Genomic DNA, 20,835 nt, shown 5'->3' on the forward strand with positions numbered 1-20,835 from the left:
TACGTGCTAGGTGCTACTCTCAATCAATTTGTTTTCAGAGAAATCTCACATAAGGATAAAACTATGGGTTTATATTTTGTCCCATTTTAAGCAGGCTCACTTCTCTAATCTTACTCATTTTTACAAACTTGATAGTCTAAAATATGATAATCTGTAACCAAATATTTGATGCCCATTCCAACATATGGTGATGACTGATGAGAAGGGTGGATAATGCAAATGCTAAAGCCCATCTCGGATGAATTATAGAAGGAAATATACCAGTCAAACATCATAACTGAGTACTTGCTAAATATCATTTTTGCTTTCTGAATTCTCTTCCAAAAGTACACCCCATAATAAGGTCGTAAGTTGTAACATATCAGCAAGGTGCCTCTAAATGTTTATCTGCTAGCTCTCATTCCTGAAATGCAAGCACAAAACGCATCTGTGAATAGTTACCAAAGCCACAACTTGTTCTTATATGCAATCGTTGGTAATGGATTTGAAAATGTTTTGTTTATAAATGTTTAAAATTTTACAGCATACACATTCAGAGAGAGAGAGAGAGAGTTAAGCTGGGACCGATGAGCTAAGCTTGCTTACCTCCTGGGACCGATGAGCTTGAAAAACAGAGTTAAGTTGGGAGCTTTCCATGTTAGAAAGCAACTGAACTACAGTGTTCAGATATGGGACACTGAAACAAAACCAATAAAACATGAAATCAGGGGAGAAATTTGAGCAGAAAGAGCAAAGGACCAAAACGCACTGGAATCAGCCAGTGGATGGGCATCTGAATTTTATAGTCAAAATGTGTTTCTTAGATAATGGAACAACAGTATTACATGTCACATATTGGGTCTGGAAAATCTTTGTGCTAATAAATCAAACCATTTTAATATTTTATCCACTGATTCTGACAATACTCTGCCCCGTATTCTTTTGTCTTTCATCCCCTTTTCTAATGCACCAGTGAGAAATGATCTGTTGCAAATTGATGGGGCTATAAGAGCTAGGGGCAGGCCAAGAAAAGGACATGAGTCAAGATGTAAATCAATCCTTTAATATCAAGTTGAAATTCAGTGATTAGCAGAATAAAACAGGTCTCAATAACTGTATAAGAGAAGAAGATAGCAAAGAGAAGAGGTAAGAGGAGTCGAATTAATTCTCCATTCTCCTCTAACCCTATTTCATTAAGATCTAAAAAATTAATGATGACAAGTATGCCCTCAAGTGGGCGGCCAGCTTGGCAGTTACATAAAAGAAATAAACAAGAATAAATAACAGGCCCATTAAGTGTGGCCCATCAACATAAAATAAAAGATATTACAAGAGAGGCTTTTAGGGCCCATTCGGCCCAGTCTCTTTACACTCCCCCTCAAGCTGAGCATAGATGTCAATCATGCCCGGCTTGCTTATATAGTGTATCAATTTCCCCCTTGGAACTCCCTTGGTCAAGATATCAGCCAGTTGCTCTTTTGATGTGATGAATGGTAAACAAACTTCTCCTGAAGAGACTCTTTCTCTTATTGAAATGCCTATCAACCTCAATGTGCTTAGTTCTGTCATGTTGAATAGGATTATGTGCAATGTTGATAGCAGCTTGGTTGTCACAATAGAGCATCATTGGTTTCTCATAGTCCACCCCCAATTCCTCTAGAAGGGATCGTAGCCATAGTAATTCTAACACACCATGAGCCATTGCCCTGTATTCTGCTTCAGCTAAGGATCTAACAACTACTGATTGTTTCTTACTCCTCCAAGACACAATATTCCCAGCAACCAGAGCACAATAACCAGAGGTGGACCTTCTGTCATCAATACATCCTACCCAATCTGCATAGGAAATATCTGGCCGAGTCATGCAAAGGTGTAACAACTTCCTAAGCCAAAAGTTTCAAGATAGGTGGAGATGATTCTCTCAAAATACTCCTTAGCATTGTCGGAGCGGAATATTTTGATACGAGTATTAAACTGGGTGAGGATGAGTTCATGAAAATTTTTCACAATAGCTGGTACTTCATCCCTGGATTTCATGAGATAAATCCAAGTGTAACGTGAATAATCATCAATAAAAAGGATAAAGTACCTGTAACCCCCCATAGTTGGCATGTGATATGGCCTCCACACATCAGAGTGAACAATATGGAAAGGAGAAAGTGATCTTTTATTGCTAATTGAATAGGAATGTCTACAATGCTTTGCCAGCTCACATGATTCACAATGAAGACTCGATAAAGACACTCCTTTAAACATATCTAGGAACAGATGACTCAAAGCGGAAAAAGACATGTGACCAAACCAAAAATGACATAATAAAATTTTGTTAACAGACTCTGACATGACTAACTCTAAGGCAACTCCATGAGGTAGTCCCAAGGATTGATCTGGTGTGTCCAGCAAGTATATTCCGTTCGCCTCATAGCCACTCCCAATCATCCTCTGAGACTGCGGGTCCTGAAGAACACAATGAGTGGGAAAGAAAGTTATGCTGCAATTCATGGACTTTGTTAAGCTACTAACAGATAAGAGGTTTGTGTTAAGCTTAGGGACATGAAGAATAGAAGATAAGAACAGGGTGTCAAAGGTCTTTATATCACCTTTACTAGAGATGGGGGCAAAGGACCCATCGGCAAGGGATATTTTCTCTTTCCCAGAGAGAAGGTGATATGAGCAAAAAAGGTTAGATAGACTGGTCATATGGTCTGATGCACTGGAATCGATAATCCAAAGGATTTTATGATTACCTGAAGCTGAAGCATGATTTGCAGAAGCACGAGTACCTAAGTGAGCAAATGCCGATGAGGATGATGTACTGTTGGAAGGGTGAACTGAAGAAACTGTAGCTTCCAGGTGATTTAGGAGTCTCCCATACTCCTCAAAATCTAGCTTCATTGCAGCCAACTGCTCAATGGTTGATTTATCTTCACTCTCCATACTTCCCCATTCAGGTATTGTAGCAACATTAGCAGTCTTGGGTTTTCCCACCTGACTGCCCTTCTTAGGGTTATTATTGTTCTTAAACCTATTAGGGAGAAGTTCAGGATGAAGCTTTCAGCAGGTGTCCTTTGTATGCCGTGGTTTCTTGCAATATTCACACACCTGTTCTCTCTTCTCAGTAGGGCCCTTTGGTTTCATTCCCGCATGTGCAAAATGTTTTGTAGGTGGACTCTACAACCGAACATGCCGCCTACTCTCCTCACTACTTATCATAGCATATGCCTGTGAAAGAGTAACCTCATCCCTGGCCAAAATATTATGTCTGATAATATCAAACTCAGGGTTGAGTCCAGTGAGAAACTCAAACACCCTATTTCTCTCCACCAGCTTTCTATACATTTCAGCATCCTTTTTACTCTCCCATACCACTGTCTCCATAACATCAATTTCCTGTCATAGGATTTTAGTATAGAGTAGTAGATTGCCACACTCTTCCCCCCCTGTCTCAGGTTTTTCACATCATTTTTCAATTTGTACGCTCTAGCTACATTCAGTTTCTGTGAGTAGGTCTCAGTTACACTGTCCCATATCTCCTTGGCTGAAGACATCCAGAGATAGTGCTGGCTTATATGGGGTTGCATAGAGCTAATCAACCATCCTATAACAATGTAGTTCTCTTGCATCCATTTTTCAAATTCAGGGTCTATCTCTTCGGGATTCACCTTACTGCTTGTGAGATACCCGAGTTTTCCCCTACTACAAACATAGATTTTTATAGACTGTGCCCAAGCAAAATAGTTCGTCCCATCTAGCTTAATTGTGGTCACACTAGTCAAAACAAAATCTACTGAGGCAGGTCCAGAAACTGGCACCTGCTTGAATTCACTTCCGTATGTCTCCATTAATCAAATGGAAATCAAAGAACAAAAAATTTTGAATATGTAAACTTACTTGAAGCCAAACCAGAACTTGGGTGCTTGAAAAACTAGGGTTTTGCTCCGTCCAGCAGATAAGAGGAAGAGAGAAGATGTTGCGGCACCTACCAGACTAACCCAAACTCTTCCAAACCTGAACCGCCCTCCTTTAGCAGTCACGAGACACCTTCCAAGCACAGAGCGCCACACCCGAGCTTCACCTTTCCTAGTAACCTCGAAAATCTCTAGTCGGCTAGGGTTTCGGGCAACAACAGAACAACAACACTTCTTGGCAAAATCTAGCAAGAACTAAACTCTCCAAACCCTTCTACCAACTAGGCAAGTGATTCTCTATACTATAGAGAACCTATCTCTCCATACACTCTCTTGATTTTAGAGTGTACAAGAACGAAGAAAAAGAAGAGGAACTAAACCTACTCTGATACCAAGATGTAAATCAGTCCTCTAATATCAAGTTTAAATTCAGTGATTAGTAGAATAAAACAGGTCTGAATAACTGTATAAGAGAAGATGGCGAAGAGAAGAGGTAAGAGAAGGAGTCGAATTAATTCTCCATTCTCCTCTAACCCTACTTTATTAAGATCTAAAAAATTAATGATGACAAGTATGCCCTTAAGTGGGCGGCCAGCTTGGCAGTTACATAAAGGAAATAAACAAGAATAAATAACAGGCCCATTAAGTGTGGCTCATCAACATAAAATAAAAGATATTACAAGAGAGGCTGTTAGGGCCCATTCGGCCCAGTCTCTTTACAAGTCAAAGTAGTCAGAAATGATTTAAGGGCTCATAATTTAATAATAGATATGGCAACGAACAGAATGGAATGGTGGAACAGGATTCATGTAGCCAAACCATTATGGTTGAGACAAGATTTAGTAGATAATGATGACGATTCCTTTTTTTCTATTGTTGTGCATGCAGTTCTTCTTGATAATGATCTGATAGATGATAATTACAGTCTATTATATCAGAGCTGCCTCTTAGCTAATAGATGGGATAATGATCTGATAATGATGGTGGTGATGATCATGATGATGATGTTCAAAAGTATTTGTTATTCTTCAGGCACCTACATCAAATTGGAAAACCTTCCCTTCACCTCTGAAGCTATTTTAATGTTATTTGGGGACTCGAGAAAGGCTGCCCTCTTTCCCCTTTTTCACCTTGGTGGTTGACATCCTTAGTCTGGTTTTTGGAGAAAGCAAGAAGGTTAAATCTGTTAGAAGGTTTTGAAATTGGAAGGGAAGGTTTCCAGATTTCCCACTTATTATTTGCAGATAACATCTTGTTATTTTTGGAAGATGAGAATCATCAACTGAGAAGGTGTCAGGAATTCTAGCCAATTTCTCTAAAATGGAGAATTTTCCCATTTCTTATCTTGGGATGCCACTTGGGGGAAACCCAGAAAGCCAAAGCTTTTGGGACCTGGTTGTGAAGTGTCAAAATAGGTTAGCCACTTGGAAGAAAGGTTACCTCTCAAAAGGGGGAAGACTGACTTTAATAAAATCCTCTCTGGCAAACTTACCGACCTACTACTTGTCAGTCTTTCAAGCTCCAGGTAAAGATTAGAATTGAAAAGATCCAGTATGACTTTCTTTGGGATGGAGGAGGAGATAAGAAAAATCACTTAGTCAATTGGGGCCAAATGTGCAAACCTAAGACTGGGGGGGGTCTTGGCTTAGGCCATATTAAGGAGAAGAATTTATCTCTTCTTGGGGAGTGGTTGTGGTGTTACCCTCTTGAACTGGATGCTCTTTGGACCTCTCATCAACAATAAATATGGGAAGAATGCCAATGGTCGGAATAACAGGGTACACCCTTGAATCGAGTGAAATCCACCAACCCCTGGAAAGGTATTTCCTCTAATTTTAGCACATTTATTCCTTTTGTTCACTATAAAGTTGGGAACAGGAACAAAACCAAATTCTGGACAGACCTTTGGTGGGGAGAAAACACTTAGGCCAACACTTATCCTAGACTCTTCCATTTTTCCCAAAACTAAGAAGCCAACATCATCATCTGCCTTCCTTACCTCTTGAAACCAATGTTCTAAAACGCGGAGGCGTGATGCGAGAGTTCCACTACCTAGAGGCATGAGGTGTAGTTCAGAACACAAGAGGCGTAAGCCTCCCAAACACAAGGAGGCTTAAGCCTCCTTAAGAGGAGGGGGGTTAGGAGGAAGGAGGAAGGGGAGGAGGATGAAGAGGATTTATATTAAGAAGAATAAAGATGCATAACATTAGTTGAAAGGGGGGGTCTTGTCAAAAAAAAAAAAGGGGGGGGGGGGGGGGGGAGGGGTCTGGGGAGCGAAGCTCCCAGCTGAAGGGACGGGGGCAAACCACTTTCTTTCCCCTTATCTTTTCTTCCCTTCCCTTTCCTTTTTCTCTTCTTTTCTTCTCTTTCTTTTTCTTTCCCTTCCCTTTTTTTCTTTTTTCTTTTTTTTTCTGTCTTTTTATATAAGATGTGCATGAGGCGTACACCTCTATCACGCCTCATGACAAAAGCGCATGAGGCGTACGCCTTTTGCACCTGAGGCATACGCCTCAGGGCGTTTTGGGAGCGCCTCACCTGGAGGCATGCCTCCAAGCGTACGCCTCCCACGCCTTTTAAAACACTGCTTGAAACCAACTAGAACCTAAACATAAGAAGATCCCTCAGGGAAGTAGAAGCTGAAGAAGCAACAAATCTTCTCCACTCTCTAAGAGAGCTCTATATCTCTCAAACCATCCCTGACCAATGAATCTGGAACCCCACCCAGCCGGCAAGTTCTCAACCAATTACTTTTTTCAGAGCCCTGGTTTCAGATGTCTCTCCTTCAACCTTCCCCTTTAAGGAGGTTTGGTGCTCTCACATTCCTCCCCGAGTTTCCTTCTTCGTGTGAGAGGCTTGTCTAAAGAAAATAAACACTTGTAACCTTCTCCAGAAAAAGAACAAAGGGAGGCTGTCTGAGAGGTCTACACCTCTCAAACCACCCCGGCCCTGACTAACGAATCTGGAAACCCCACCTATCCAGCAAGTTTTCAGCCAATTCCTTTTTCAGAGCCTTGGTGTCAGATGCCTCTCCTTCAAATTTCCCCTTTAAGAAGGTAGAGGTCTGGATAAAAGGGGGAAAACCTATTAGTGTATGGTGGCACAATCAGTGATGTGGGGTGAGCAGGAAGAAAGAAACAATCAAATTTTTTGAAAACAAATCTAGATCTCTTGGTGATTTGGTCTCTCACATAAATTTTACATGCAAGCTTTGGGTGCTGACTTCTTCAGAATTTACAGGAGTCTCTTTGAATGAACTTCAGCTGAATGTGGTGGCAATCTTGTTTTCCTCCCATCACTCATGAATTCCCAACTTCAGAATTGAAAGGGAAGAGGAAGAGATGACTCCAAATTTCGATGAAAGTGCTCTGGGAAATCCTGGGATAGCTGGTATTGGTGGTGTTTAGAGAAAGGAATGGTAACATTTGTTGGGCTTTCAATGGTCCTATTGGGATTGCTGACTCCACTAAGGGTGAGGTCCTACCTGTGCTTACAGGGCTCCAAATAGCAAGAAAGGTCAAACTGCTGCTCTAGTCATCAAAGATTCAAAGGGAATTTTGTAACACTATAAAGTGGCTTGGGGAAAGGGACTGGACCTTGGAGACTGGTTCACTATCTGACCGAGGCTAGAGATCTTCTAGATTCTTTGACTGTTAAACTGTTCTGGATTCCTAAGGAGCTGAACTTTATAGCAGACAACCTAGCCAAGTCTGATCCTCTTAGGGATGCATTATTTAGTGAGAGAACTCTACCTTTGTAATATCTGAGTTGTTTCTTGTACATCATCTCATGTACTTTTTGTTAATTTAATACAATCAGTTAACTTTTCTCTCAAAAATAAATAGCCAATATAGAAGTGGCTAACTATTTATGTTTTGCAAGAGATTTATGGCTTGTGATTTATCCATTTTGTATTTGGGAATAAATTAGTGCAAAATTCTTGAATGATCTTCAGATTTTGAGCAAGTAGGTATCTAATTTGGACATCTAAAATTATATAGAAAAATTGTATAGTTAAGACCTGTGTAAGTTAAAGGTTCATGTAAATGATGAAAAAAGGGTCTATGTGTAGAAAGTATCCCATAATAACAAGTAGAAATTACAAAGATTTTCAAAAGACTAAAAATGCAAAAAACAAAATGAATATGGCACTGAATAAAGCAGAGTGTGGAAAAAGATTCATGTAGCTGACACTATATAGTTGACAAGGCTCTACTGGGTTAAGAATATGAGTTGATTTAATAAGCAGAAATTATAATTGATGTGCTCTACCAAATATACCAAATATGATGCAATTTATTTCCTATTAGAAAGTTTCTTCTCTCTCCTCTCCTGGTGAAGCTGTAAATCCCCCTTTAGTGGTGCAACATGTGGCAAAGTGGCATATAACTGGTGCAAAGATTTGGATTATAATGGTTGAGGTCTCACTAAATTGTGGTTGCCAACCCATCAAACATGACTACCAGAACTAGGAAGGGACAATGCTGTTAAAATTTTACAAATTACAATATGATTCATGATTTGTATCATGAACCCCAAGGGCTTTGATTTGAATCTTATGTCTGAATCATTTTCTGAAAAAATCTTACAATTTTTGTTTGAATCCTACAAATTGATCCATAAATTCTATGGTTTATACAATTTGTGCAATTCACTACAGTGCAAATAAATTCAATTAAAAATTAGGCTAAAGAGCTATTCGCCATTGTGTGTAGCTTATTTGACTTTCAAGTCAAAGTTGATTATATCATCTTAGGCTTTACCTTACAAGTAATAAATGTCATTGGTTCATACATATGGTAGACCTACAATCATTTTGCTTTGTTATGCTTATAGTTAGACCTGTTCATGGGACAGGCCAGGCCGGGCTCGAGCCAGGCTTTCACCTTGCATTAACAGAATTTTTGTAGGCCCGAGCCCGAAGCCCAAGAGAGACAGGGAGAGAGGAACCGACTTACAAAATAGAGAGAGAGACCGAGAGAGAGAGAGAGGAACAGAGAGAAATTTGTTCAACTTCTATGAGAGAGAGGAAGATAACAAGAGAGGGGGGAAGATAACGAGAGAGAGAGAGAGAAGAGAGGACCTGGTCGCTCCACTCGTCAACACTCAAATGACAAACAATCTTACTCTCTTTCAAGAAACCCATTTTTGTGAGACCTGCAGAAACTCTCTTGTTCTATTTCCTGCTTAGATTTTCTAGGCAGTTTCATACTTTTTCTCTTACCCAGTTCCTACATTTTGAATTCTTCGGGCTTTAGCTATTACACAGGTTTAGAAGGATGAATATTACACTAGGACCGGTGTTGTTTCTCTTAATTTTGCTTTCTCTGTTGTTTCTCTTAATTTTACTTTCTTTGTTCCTTTCATCCTCTGCTTTGCCATCATGGACAAGTTACACTTTCTCCGGTAAGAGAGTCTTTCGTTCCTGCAATGATCTTCCTGTTTTGAGTTCCTTTATTCACTGGAACTACAACCATCTTCACCGTCGGTCATTGGTGGTGCCGGTTAGAGTTGAGAGTGAGAAAGAATGAAATATGAGAAGGGTTCAGTTTAGGAATTTAGGGTTTAAAAGCTATATATATATATATATATAAAAGTCGGGTCGGGCTTTTGTGACAAATCCCGAGCCCAGCCCGTAAAACAGTTGGGCTTGGGCTTTTAGGCCCGTAGGCTAATATCTATGCGCAAGCCCGTCCGGGGGTCGGGCCAGGCCGAGCCGGCCCATGAACAGGTCTACTTATAGTGAGTAATTCAAAAAAATTGAAGGACAAACACTGAACACTCAAAACACCCACCAAAATCAAAACAAACTAAAACGAAGTACAGCAAAAACACCTTATTGCCCTCGATCCAAAAGACTCACGCGCACCTCCACCTTTCTAGAACCGAACACTGATAAACACTAGCCTCTCCTCAATCCTCCTCGAAATCTTCCTCCTGACCTCCATCTTCTTCATTCCACATTTATCCCCCTCCCCAAACCACTTTCTTCAACCTCTCTTCTCTCCTCCTCTCAAACTCCTCAAAGGCTTTCCTAGCAAACCCCTCCCCACCCCAAAAAAAAAACAATCCAAGCTTCTTGCCAATCTCTACATCTCTATCAACAACTTCCTCAATGGGCAAACTTCTTGCTTTATCTACCTTTTTGTCAGATTTCAAGATCACCACATCCTTGACAGAATTGGACCCTACAACATTATTTTCCTCACCCTGTTGAACATCCCCCACCTGAGGTTTGAATCTAACAAGAGTTTGAGCCTCAACCCCACCTCCATCATCAACGGTCATCCCAACTTTCTTCGCACCTCTTCTCTTGTACACCTTATTAAAATTCTTTATGTTGAAGTCATTTTTTTATTCAAATAATCTGTAATAAGTGGGCTAGCTAGTCTACTAGCCAAATCATTAAAATTATAAAAAAGTATCCTATATGAGAGTTCCCCCTCTTAAGTGGGGAGTTCTCTCTCTTTAAGTGGGGAGTTCCCTCTCTTTAGGTGGGAAGGACAGGTGTCCTTCACCTAGGAGGAGGGGGTAGTTACATAACCACCCCACTCCCTATTTAAGCTCCTTAAGGGGAAGCTAAAAGAACACATGGAGAGATTCTTCGGAGAAAATTTTTACAAGAGATTCTCAAGAAAAGCATAGATAAGGAGAGAAGAAAAGAGAAGTGCTCAAGGGAAGGCAGGGAAGGAAAAGTCTCACTAATACAGGTAGAAAAAAGAAATTCCTCTCTGTGAATACTTCCTATATATGTCTTCTACTTTGTATCCTTCTTCCTCTCTCTTTTATTTTCATTTTTGAGAAAGGAAATAGAGGGAAATAAACCATCTACAACCATGTGTCTCTACTTGGTTGATTATGGTCCCTTTTTCAAGACAAAGTTAGGGATTAAACCATCTACAGTCTAATTCTCGAAGACTGACTATGGTTCCCTTCAAATGAAAATGAAGAGTAGAGGGAAATAAACCATCTACAACCAGGTGTCTCTACTTGATCGATTATGGTCCTTCTTTCAAGACAAAGTTGAGGATTAAACCGTCTACAGTCTAATTCTCAAAAGTTGACTATGGTTCCCTTCAAATGAAAAAGAAGAGCAGAGGGATGAAAATCGTCTACAATCAAATATTCAGTTTGATTGACTACGGTTCCCTTTTTGTATGCAAAATTCCAAGGATTAGGACTCTCTACAATCAGAATTTCATCTGATTGATTACAGTTTATTGTGAAGAAAGGAGTGAGAAAGAAATTTTCTTTGTATTAAAAATAAAAGAGAAATGTATTGCCATATAGTTTCTCAATTGTATTTTCTTTTTCTTTTTCTTTCTTCTCATTCTTGTACACTTGATGCAAAAAAAAAAAAAAAGCAAATGAAAAGTTCTTTTTAAGTACCCAATTGTTCTTTTCTTTTGTTCTATGCGTTCATTTCTCCAAGTCAGAATCAAAAGGTGTTCTCTACTTTCTTGTGGAGATGTAATTAAGGGGAACAATCCATATGATTCCCTGAATGGGCCTTACCCAAAATAATAAAATCTCAATCACTTGATTGAGTGAATTATGTTGCATGAGAATTTATTAAAATTTTCACACCAACAGTCCTACCCCTACCAACCCAAGTTTCAGTCGAGAGAAGACTGTGGTAATGTGAATAATTTGGGAATTTCTTGGATCCTGAGGTTTCTTGGTGACCACTATCGCTGCAGCATCCAAAGCCTTCACATCAATCTTCCTCCTTCGTCCTAGATCCACCCTTAATCTACCAATCACCACTTCTTCGAAATTACAACAATCCTCATTTGACCTCTCTAATTGGTTGCAGTCCCTGCAAACCGCAGCATCAATCGTCCTCCCTTCTTCACTTTCTTCCAACACTCTTCCCACTCCTCCCTCTCGTAACCCCCTTACCCACCTCCCTCAACCCAACCATCACTTATAGCCTTCCCCTACAGTCTTGAGAGACTTCTCATTAGAGTCAAAGTTAACTTCCTAGGCTGAAACAGTTTCAGCTCCTTTATTTTTCTCTACTTTTGAGGCTAACTGAGGTCACCCACCAACAATCGCAAAGATCAGGGGCACAAGCTGCAGCAAGATCACTTCGTAAGTTCTCACCTTCAGCAATCACCAAACCAGAACTCGAAACAGTCTTCTTTCCTTTTGAATCATACTTGAAGATCTCATAAATCCAGCATTCTTCCTTCCCTTCTTGTTTCTTGCTTGAAATCCTCCTCCTCAAAATCCTAGACTAATTCTCTTGTCGTTTGAAGCGGCAAAGAGATTTTCTATTAGCCTTTAGCCATGACAATCTAAACCACTTCCTCTGTTTATTGATTTCTATGTTCAAGCATGGGCCCCATTCGAAACTTCAGCCCGCATCCTTTCTTAAACAATCCTCTCATAACTAGCATCAAAGACTTCTCCAATCCTTTATCCTACCCCACATCTCCCATCATTTAACCCTCTCCCCCACCACCACCACCCTCTCCCTCATCAAGAGAAGATCACAACTTATTATTTGCCTCGATTGAATTCCTTTGTGCCCCACTATTCTCACTACTTCTCAAAAGTGTGCAGGAATCACATTTGTTGAGATCCACCAAATCAACCCCATGAGAACAAATATTCTCAACAATTACAAAACTTCCCTTGTCTTCAACCTCATACCCTCCCTCTTCCAACTAACTGTTCGTCTTCCCATCACTTCCAATAGACGGCTAAGAAATTTTTCTTAGTTCCTTCCAACAGAAATCTAGATTTTCAACCCATCTCAATGAGTACAAACCTTCAACAAGAAGTCCTAAACCATAATGTTCTCTAGCAAATCAAAGAGAAAGAGAAGATGGGACCAGCTGAATTTCATCGACAACCAGAAGACGAGCAGCAACAAGGATCCTCCAAGAAATCGTTCTAGAGTCAACAAATCTAAATCTCCTGCATACATCCCCCACAACAATTCATTTTCTTCTCTCTATCTTCTATCTAATTATACAACAATTCAATTTTTTTGACAATTAATTATACAACAATTCATTACAACCATCAAAATCTTATGTGTTCATCATCAAAGAATTTTGTTCAACATCCCTAGAGGGTTGAATTGATCCAAAAGTATTTATTCTTGATTTTACATCAAAACTTGAAATTTCCCATTTCAGCAAGTTTCATCCTTATGTGGAAAACTTGCTCAATATGCCTTGAAGTCTTGAAATTAAATTTCCCCATATGATCTATCATCTTTTTTTTTTATATATATCTTCTGAAGGGCCACACAACGGGGGGTAGCCCATCCCCCAACCCATAACCTCCCCAAACCCAGGTGCAAGCGGGATTCGATCCCAAGTCTCCGCTACGACCAGCAGGAGACCTTACCAACCAGCTGTTGGCACCTTGCCATATGATCTATCATCTTAAACATCTTCACAAAGTTTCATTAAAAAATCCATTCCTATACTATTTTAATATTTTTGATAAGTTACTATTTTTTTATTTTCATTTTTTCATAGTCCTAGAGAAAATCTCCAATTCTCAACGACTTTACCCAGAACCATTACAACCCTTATAAATCTTCAACTTTAATCATAAAATCATCCCTAAACTCATCTAAGCCTATTTATACCCTCCTAGTGTCATCCTTGGGTCATAGCCATCCTAAACCATTTTGGTGCAGTAGTAGATACTACATCATTTGGACTTACTATTAAGTTTCTTAGTTTGAGATTAGTCATTAGTTGATCAGGGAAAAGGCTCTGACCAATGTTTTTAAAGGTGTTTGAGGCATACGCCTAGAGGCGCACTCAAAACACACCGAGGCATATGTTGGAGGCCTAGGTGCCTGAGTCATATGCCTCAGCTGCACGATCCATATGCCTCAAATATCTTTTGCACACGGTGTACACCCCTGGTACACATGCAAAAAGGAAGAAAAAAGCAAGAAAGAAAGGAAAGAAAAGAGGCTTATGCCTCTAGTGTTCTAAGGAAGTTTCCCCCTTCCTCATCCTCCTCCTCTTGAAAAAGCTTATGCCTCCTTGTGGTTGAGAGACTTATGCCTCTAGTGTTCTGAACTATGCCTTATACATCCAGGTACTAGAATGCCTCCCGTCACACCTCCACATTTTAAAACATTGGGTCTGATCTACTACCTGTCCTAATGTCAAGCTTTATTTTCCAAAGCTGATCTTAGGATGCCCATATATTAGAGAAACACAAAAATATAGCACCTCCATAAGAGAGATAGAAACCTCTAAAGGAGCAATAAAAGTTGTTCCTGTTTTGGACAAGTTATAAAGGGCTTATTACAGTAGAACGAGAATACCTGGTTCTCTCAAGAGGAGCTACAAGAGAGAGTTGAAAAACTAGAAGTAATGTGCACAATCATGAGCTAATTAAAGAAACTAATGAGGAACCATATCCTGAAGAATAGCTTCAAGTTCAACCAGAGTAGAACCTAAAGCCATAAGTTGGGCTTTACCAATCCAAATGCAAATCCTATTAATCATCTAACTTGTGCCACATCTACATTAGAGGTATGAGTAACCTTATTGGTATACTCAGGAAAAGAGGATCCTGGAAGTCAAGCCAACAACATGTAGCTCCTTTTAAGAGGTCAACCACTCCATCAGCCTTTTGATCCCACAACCACCTAACTTTTGTTATGAGAACCTAATGAAATTGAAGTGACTACAAAAGTTTCATTCATTTATCTTATGCCTAACACAGCTCTTGCCAACGAGATCATACAAAGATTTTTACAATTAATTGTTGTTGGCATGCACTCATAAATGAGAGTAATGTAATATTCTGACAAAACATGAAATCCAAGAATTCCCTAACATGACAATTCAAGACTTTAACTATCCCAAACCATAGGGAAGGAGATTGCTCTCCCCTGAATCTTGAAAACCTATGCATGAAAAGAAGTTGCATTACTTATTTAATCTCTTTGTCAAGTCCTTGAAATTCCTCTGCCCACGCTTTAGCCTGAAAACCATTTATTTCTTACTTTTTTCTGAAAAAAAAAATGGAATTAAGTATTCAACTAATGCAGTACTCGCACAAACTTTGAAATACACTATAAGAGTCTTGGTCAGTTCAGCGTCTTGCATACTTGGCAAATGGGCTAAACTAGTTAATTTCCCCTTTCTGGTCAGATTTAGATTATCTTCATCCTTCAGCATCACGTTAGATTTATTCACTAGATGCCTAGAGTATACCACAAATCAGGTGCATTTACTGAGACACAGAACCAGATGGAAAATCTAGAAAATGCAAGCCATATTGTCTGAAATATACCAAACCACAAACAAGCAGTAATAAAAAACGACCCATGCTGAAAACCTACCAGGATGTTAATCATGACCTTGCAATTGTAATAATTAACAGAAAGAGGGGATCAAGAAAAACCAACCACTGGAAAGCACTATCCATGTGCGCATCCAAAGACGAAATGACCTTAGGCATCTGCTCCAGCATCTGCTTCAAATAAGCAAAGAACAAACATAAAGAACTGGAAGGAGAGGTCTCCCAAAGCAAAATTATCACATACATGCCCTGTATTCTTGATGGTTGAGGTTTTTTCCAAAAGGTTCTTTGGGAGCTTCATTAAGTGGGCCTGCAATTAATACAAGTCAAAGAAGAAAGAACGATTCATGACGGAGAGGAAACTCTTTAAAAGAAAATGGATTCAATTTGAGGTAAAGTAGTAATCATCAGATGCATCAACGAAAGAATTGTAGATGTAGGAGGAGAGAGACCTGAGAAAGAGAGGATTGCTGCATGAGGTGGAGGAGGTTGGAGGTTGAAAGAACCGCCTGAGATATCTGATCAGCCACCGTGGCCTTAGCCGTCCCTTCTTTGTTGCCCTGATTCCTACCACCACCTGTCGCTAGTGACGACGACAACGGTGTTGCCATTGCTATGGACTTCCGAGAGAAAACGACCAGGGGCTAATTCCTTTTACTTAAAAGCCATAGCATTGCCCCATTGAGGAGGGATGCATTAAGTCTAACCAGGTGAGTCAGGCTTCTTCCCGTAGACGAGTTATCATTTTCTGCAACCTGGAGATGAGCGAGGGATGGTTTTCGCTGATCCAAGCTTCTAAAGCTTCATTTCTTTTTGGGAAAATTCCGATTAGTATTCTGTAATTGGTGCCTATTGCCTAATAAAGAGTGTGCAAATGCATTTACCGGGAACCGAAAAAAACCGACCGTGAACCGACCCTACCTGTTACAACTTATAAGGTGGGGTATTAGGCCGGTTTCATGGTTTAGGGTTTATCCTACTCGAACGGAACGTGTTGAACCAATCTTAAAATCGAATTTGTCTTCAAAGGCCATGACCATGCTCATAAAAAAATTATTTGATCATTTGCTTTCATTTTAATATTTGAATGTAAATAATAAATAATATAAAAGGTAATATTTATAAATTTTAAATTTAAATTATAAGTTTTGAACTATATAATGATAATTTACATAGTAAGTTATTCAATTTAATTATTAAAGAAATATAGGTTATATGTATTGTTTTTTAAAATATATTATATTTATTGAAAACCGAGTTTCTAAAATATACTTTTTTTAAGTGGGAGAGTAAAGAAAGAACAGGCTCCATGGATAGGCCCTGAAACCGACCTCGGAACCACCAAGGCTAGAACCAACCTTCACAAGGTAGGTTCTAGTTCCAAAAACCAGAAACTGGCTGATGGAATGTAAATTTTGGGCCTAATAAGTGAAGTAAATAGGGCCCAATATGAGATTAAATGAAAATGACCTATTGAGCCCACTAAGAGGAGAGAATGACAAGGATTGATGTCTCAATCCAATGGATGTAAAATTAAGTAGGGCATGTTGGGCCTAATGGGATAGAAGGTTTTAGTGGGACCTAATGTATGGGCCCTCTAATATATTGGCCCAATGTGTTGGAGCCCAACATGAATTGAAGAAAATAAATAATAAACAAAAATGAGGGGGGAGGGGGGTTGGATCTTCACCGACCACATTACCCATGAGGTGTCATGACACCCAACTGCCAAATGACCTCTTCACAAATGATTTTTCAATCAGTTCAACATGGCCCTTTAATTAAGGGACATCGATTCATTTGTCATTTCAACCTAGAGAAGAGCATTTTAATTGAATTGTCGAATCCCAATGAAATCCAATTTAGTGTAATTTAAGAGAGAATGTTACATCTAATCAATTGGATTTTCTTTTATGTGTAGTCCCAACCATGTGCCAAGTTGTGACGATCTGACACAGGCTTAGCCTTGCCTACGATTAGCCCCGTGACAAAGTAGCACTTGGTTCCAATGACAATTAGGGATTGAAATTAACTTCAATTAAAGGACCTAATTACCTTAATCAGTTCAACAAAGTGATCACCGATATGTTAATATAGTGGCCCCCATTTCAATCAACATTAAATGGTGATTAATTGAATTGAAACCATTCAAATCAATTCAAATCTTTCAAACAAGCTCGTCGTCTACTGGTGAGCCTCTATAAATAAAGGAGAAAACAAGAGGAAGCCCTCCTTCAGCTCTCTCCCTCGAAGCTCCCCTTGGGCTACCTAATTCATTTTCTTCCATTGCTTTTGACAAAGAAAAAAAAAATAGAAGGGATGGCTACATCTAGATCAAGGAAAATCCAAATTTTCATCTCCTCAACAATTAAAGATTCAAAGCTACTACAAGTTTGCTATATCAATTGGGGGATTTCGGTCTTCAATTTACTGCAGTCAAAAGCCTCTATCAAATTACTAGAGTCAAAAAGCTTTCGACAAATCCTTTCAGCCAATAAGGCATTCATCAATTTATTACAACCAATGGACCTTTTACAATTAAAGGTTAGCATTGCAGCTCATGTTCAAATCATCAATTGATCGCAAACAAAAGCTTTGCTCATATACAATTGGTTACTGCAAGTTCCTTCTACAATTACAAGTCACCAAACTTTTTTTATCTTGTTTGTGACAAGCTATATGTACAAGTTCAGGTTGTGTTTATGACAAGATAATGAGAGCATTTTCTTTGTCAAGAAAAAAAGAAGAGTTTGTATCCCACTTAAATTTCTGCAAAAAAAAATTAAATCAAATTCCTTTGATTTGTCTTCATTATTTTTTTGTGCTCCAAATTTACGCACGAAATTTGTGTCAACACTGGCCTTTATAGGGTAGGTTCCAGGTTCTACCATGGAACCAAACCAAACTAACCCATACTCACCCCTAGGACCTAGTGCTAGTTTGGTCCTAGAACTTTAAAACACAACAATTTAGTACCCGAACTTTCAAAATGTATCAATCCAGTACTTGTCGTTATCCAGACATTTAAATGGTATTTTAAAAGACACAAAAACCCTTTGAATGTCATTTAATTTTCTTTATTAACCAACAAAACGTTGACAAAAAAATGAAAAGTCCCAAATCCTTTTATCTTCTATTTAAGAAAGTTGGGGTCATGTCTCAGTGGGCATTCAAGCGATCCCAACTTTCTTTGAATAGAAGAGACCATGATTTAGGACTGTTATTTTTTGTCAATGTTTGGATGGTTGATAAGGAAAATTAGATGACACTCGAAGGGCATTTGTGTTTGTTCAAATGCCGCTTGAAAGCTGGTTAACAATACAATTAGAGAGTTAAAGAATGTGGAATTCTAAATTTTCAAATAACCAAATGGCACCGAAAAGAAATTGAAAATTTGCATACTTGATTTTCTCGCCAACAAAATGCATTCCAACCCCTATCACCACAATATGACATTGTACAACTCATACATGGCGTGTCCCACTTTTATAGTGGGTCCTAGGGGTGAGCATTGTTTGGTTAAAATCGAAAAAGCTGAACCAAATTTTTTTGTTTTGATTTGTTTGGTTCAGTTAATTTTGTTTTAAAAAAATTTGGTTTTGGTTTTCAGGATTAGAAATTCAGTTAACCGAAAAAATTGAATTAACTGAAATTTATTATATACATAATATAATATATACTATAATATGTATATAATATAATATATATAATATACATTAGCATATACATACTTATATATATAATATAGTATTTATTAATATAATAGTAACAAATTTTGGTTTTAATCGAAATAACAAAAAATCAAACTGAAAATTTTGGTTTTAACTTTTTTTTTTGGTTTTTCAATAGGGAAAATCTATGATACGAAAAAGATATGATATGGAAAGAGTTTTGACCAATCAAAACCCACCCATGAATTTTGATAAATAACACCTAATTCACTATCATGTTTATGATTTCTTTTATTGGTCAATTATTTTTTGGATATTATATATTTTCCATATCATAGTCGAACCCTTTTTAGTAATTTGATTTGGTTTTGGATCAGTTTTATATTTTATAAGTTCAGTTTTTTAAAATTTAATTTATTCAATTTGACATGTACCGTTGTTCTGTTTTGGACCCAATGGCTTTGACCATGAATGATGAGCCGAACCCATTTACAACTAGTATCCGCTCATATAAGAGAGAAGAATACCAACACGCAACATGCATATTGGGCCTTATGATTATTCTTCGTCTGTCAACATTAGGCTATGTTTGGTTTGAAGGAAAAAGTAAGAAAAGGAAGGGAAAGGTAAGGAAACCTTTGCAAAACTTGTATTGGTTTCCTTACCTTTCCCTTTCTATCCGTACTTTTTCCTTCAAACCAAACACAACTTTAGAGAACTTGAATCTTGGAAACGATGGATTGAACATTTGGACTGGATACCAATTTAAATCCACTATGCAATTGGATCAGAGGATAACGGGCCAACCATGATACAAACCAAATAGACAAAGAAGAATTGGTTATTGAGTTTTGAGGTAAATTATAGATAGCCAAATGAGTATAAAAAAAGCGAACAACTCAATCATTGTTGCAACTAGGACCCTTGAGCTCAGATGTAGACTCTAGTGTTGGAATTTGCAGAGGAAACAATAGTTGGGGGCTCGGGTAGATGTTTTGGGCTATGGATCCTAACATTTAAGGGCTTGTTTGGTGCATCTTTTTGTGCGGTCTTTTGGCTATTCACAAGCCTTGCAGACCGATTTTTCAGTCTATTCCTATTTGGTTCGTGAAAAATCTAGCCTCTAAAAGCCAGAGCGCCAAAAAGATGCGAGAAGCCGATTTTGGGCAGATTTTGAGAAGCTCTAAATGAAGCCTTTCACATCTTTTACATTTTACTCTTGCACGAAAAGACATGAAAGGACGCACAAAAAGTCATGTATCTACCAAACTAACTTTGGGCTGTTTAGATCTTCATGCAAAAGCTCAATGCGTCTTTTAGCTATTAGAACTATCAAAATATCTTCCTAAAAAAGCTTGCCAAACAAGCCCTAAGTCAATATATGTTGAGCCGTCCGAGGTGATAATAATGTTAAAGTAGAAATCATAATGTAAGAGGTAGTTTCATGAGGCAAATGCTTACCTTTATATAGAGCTCATGCCTCAACCAGAACATGGGGTGAAGGCCGATCAATGTGACAAGTTTTAGTGGGCACGTCCAAGCAATTAGGATGGCATGTTTGCAATTCTTGGGGAATGCTCAAGCCTTTTGCATGCTTAGGGCTAGGAGTTGCCCAATGAGATGGCTCCACCAAGGTCAGTAGCACTGGATCATGACCTCAAGGCTCATGGTCGGGGCTCTCTACTGGCTCTTGCTAGTCCATGGGAGGTGCCACTTACGTGCTAAAGGGGGATGGCCATGATGAGAGGCAACTTGGTGCCGATGTGAAGGGACTCCTGTATGCCGATGATGTAGGCACCTAATATGTCAATGATGATAGGCAACTGCTGGGCTGGAACTCACCCGTGCATAGAGCCTCTCTTGAGTGTAGGGACATGCATAAGCCATATCCATGTGCAGAGCCTCCCTTGAGTGTCGATGGCGTAGTGCCGGTCCATGCACTGTCCCCATGAGCATGTGTGCACCCATGAGGAACCCTGGTAGCCATG

General features: G+C 38.9%; 1 protein-coding gene across 1 annotated transcript; it reads right to left on the reverse strand.

The window, feature by feature from the left end:
* Positions 1-211: 211 nt before the first annotated feature.
* TOM2B (tobamovirus multiplication 2B) lies at positions 212-16,082 on the reverse strand. The gene is made up of 5 exons (XM_088962747.1): positions 15,629-16,082; positions 15,421-15,486; positions 15,283-15,347; positions 586-676; positions 212-403 (listed from the first exon to the last, which is right to left on the reverse strand). The coding sequence occupies exons 1-5, from the start codon at positions 15,785-15,787 to the stop codon at positions 398-400; spliced, it is 387 nt and encodes a 128-aa protein (XP_088818873.1). The 5' UTR covers positions 15,788-16,082; the 3' UTR covers positions 212-397.
* Positions 16,083-20,835: the final 4,753 nt, after the last annotated feature.

The sequence above is a fragment of the Nelumbo lutea genome, chromosome 1, assembly GCF_056320005.1.
Source record: "Nelumbo lutea isolate HS-2025 chromosome 1, American lotus-T2T, whole genome shotgun sequence".
NCBI classification, from domain to species: Eukaryota; Viridiplantae; Streptophyta; class Magnoliopsida; order Proteales; family Nelumbonaceae; genus Nelumbo; species Nelumbo lutea.

Coding starts and splice junctions, on each gene's coding strand:
- TOM2B (XM_088962747.1), bottom strand. CDS start 15,787: ATGGCAACACCGTTGTCGTCGTCACTAGCGACAGGTGGTGGTAGGAAT. Junction 15,348..15,420: donor CCATCAAGAATACAGGGCAT/GTATGTGATAAT, acceptor TATTTGAAGCAG/ATGCTGGAGCAGATGCCTAA. Junction 677..15,282: donor ATGGATAGTGCTTTCCAGTG/GTTGGTTTTTCT, acceptor GTTTTGTTTCAG/TGTCCCATATCTGAACACTG.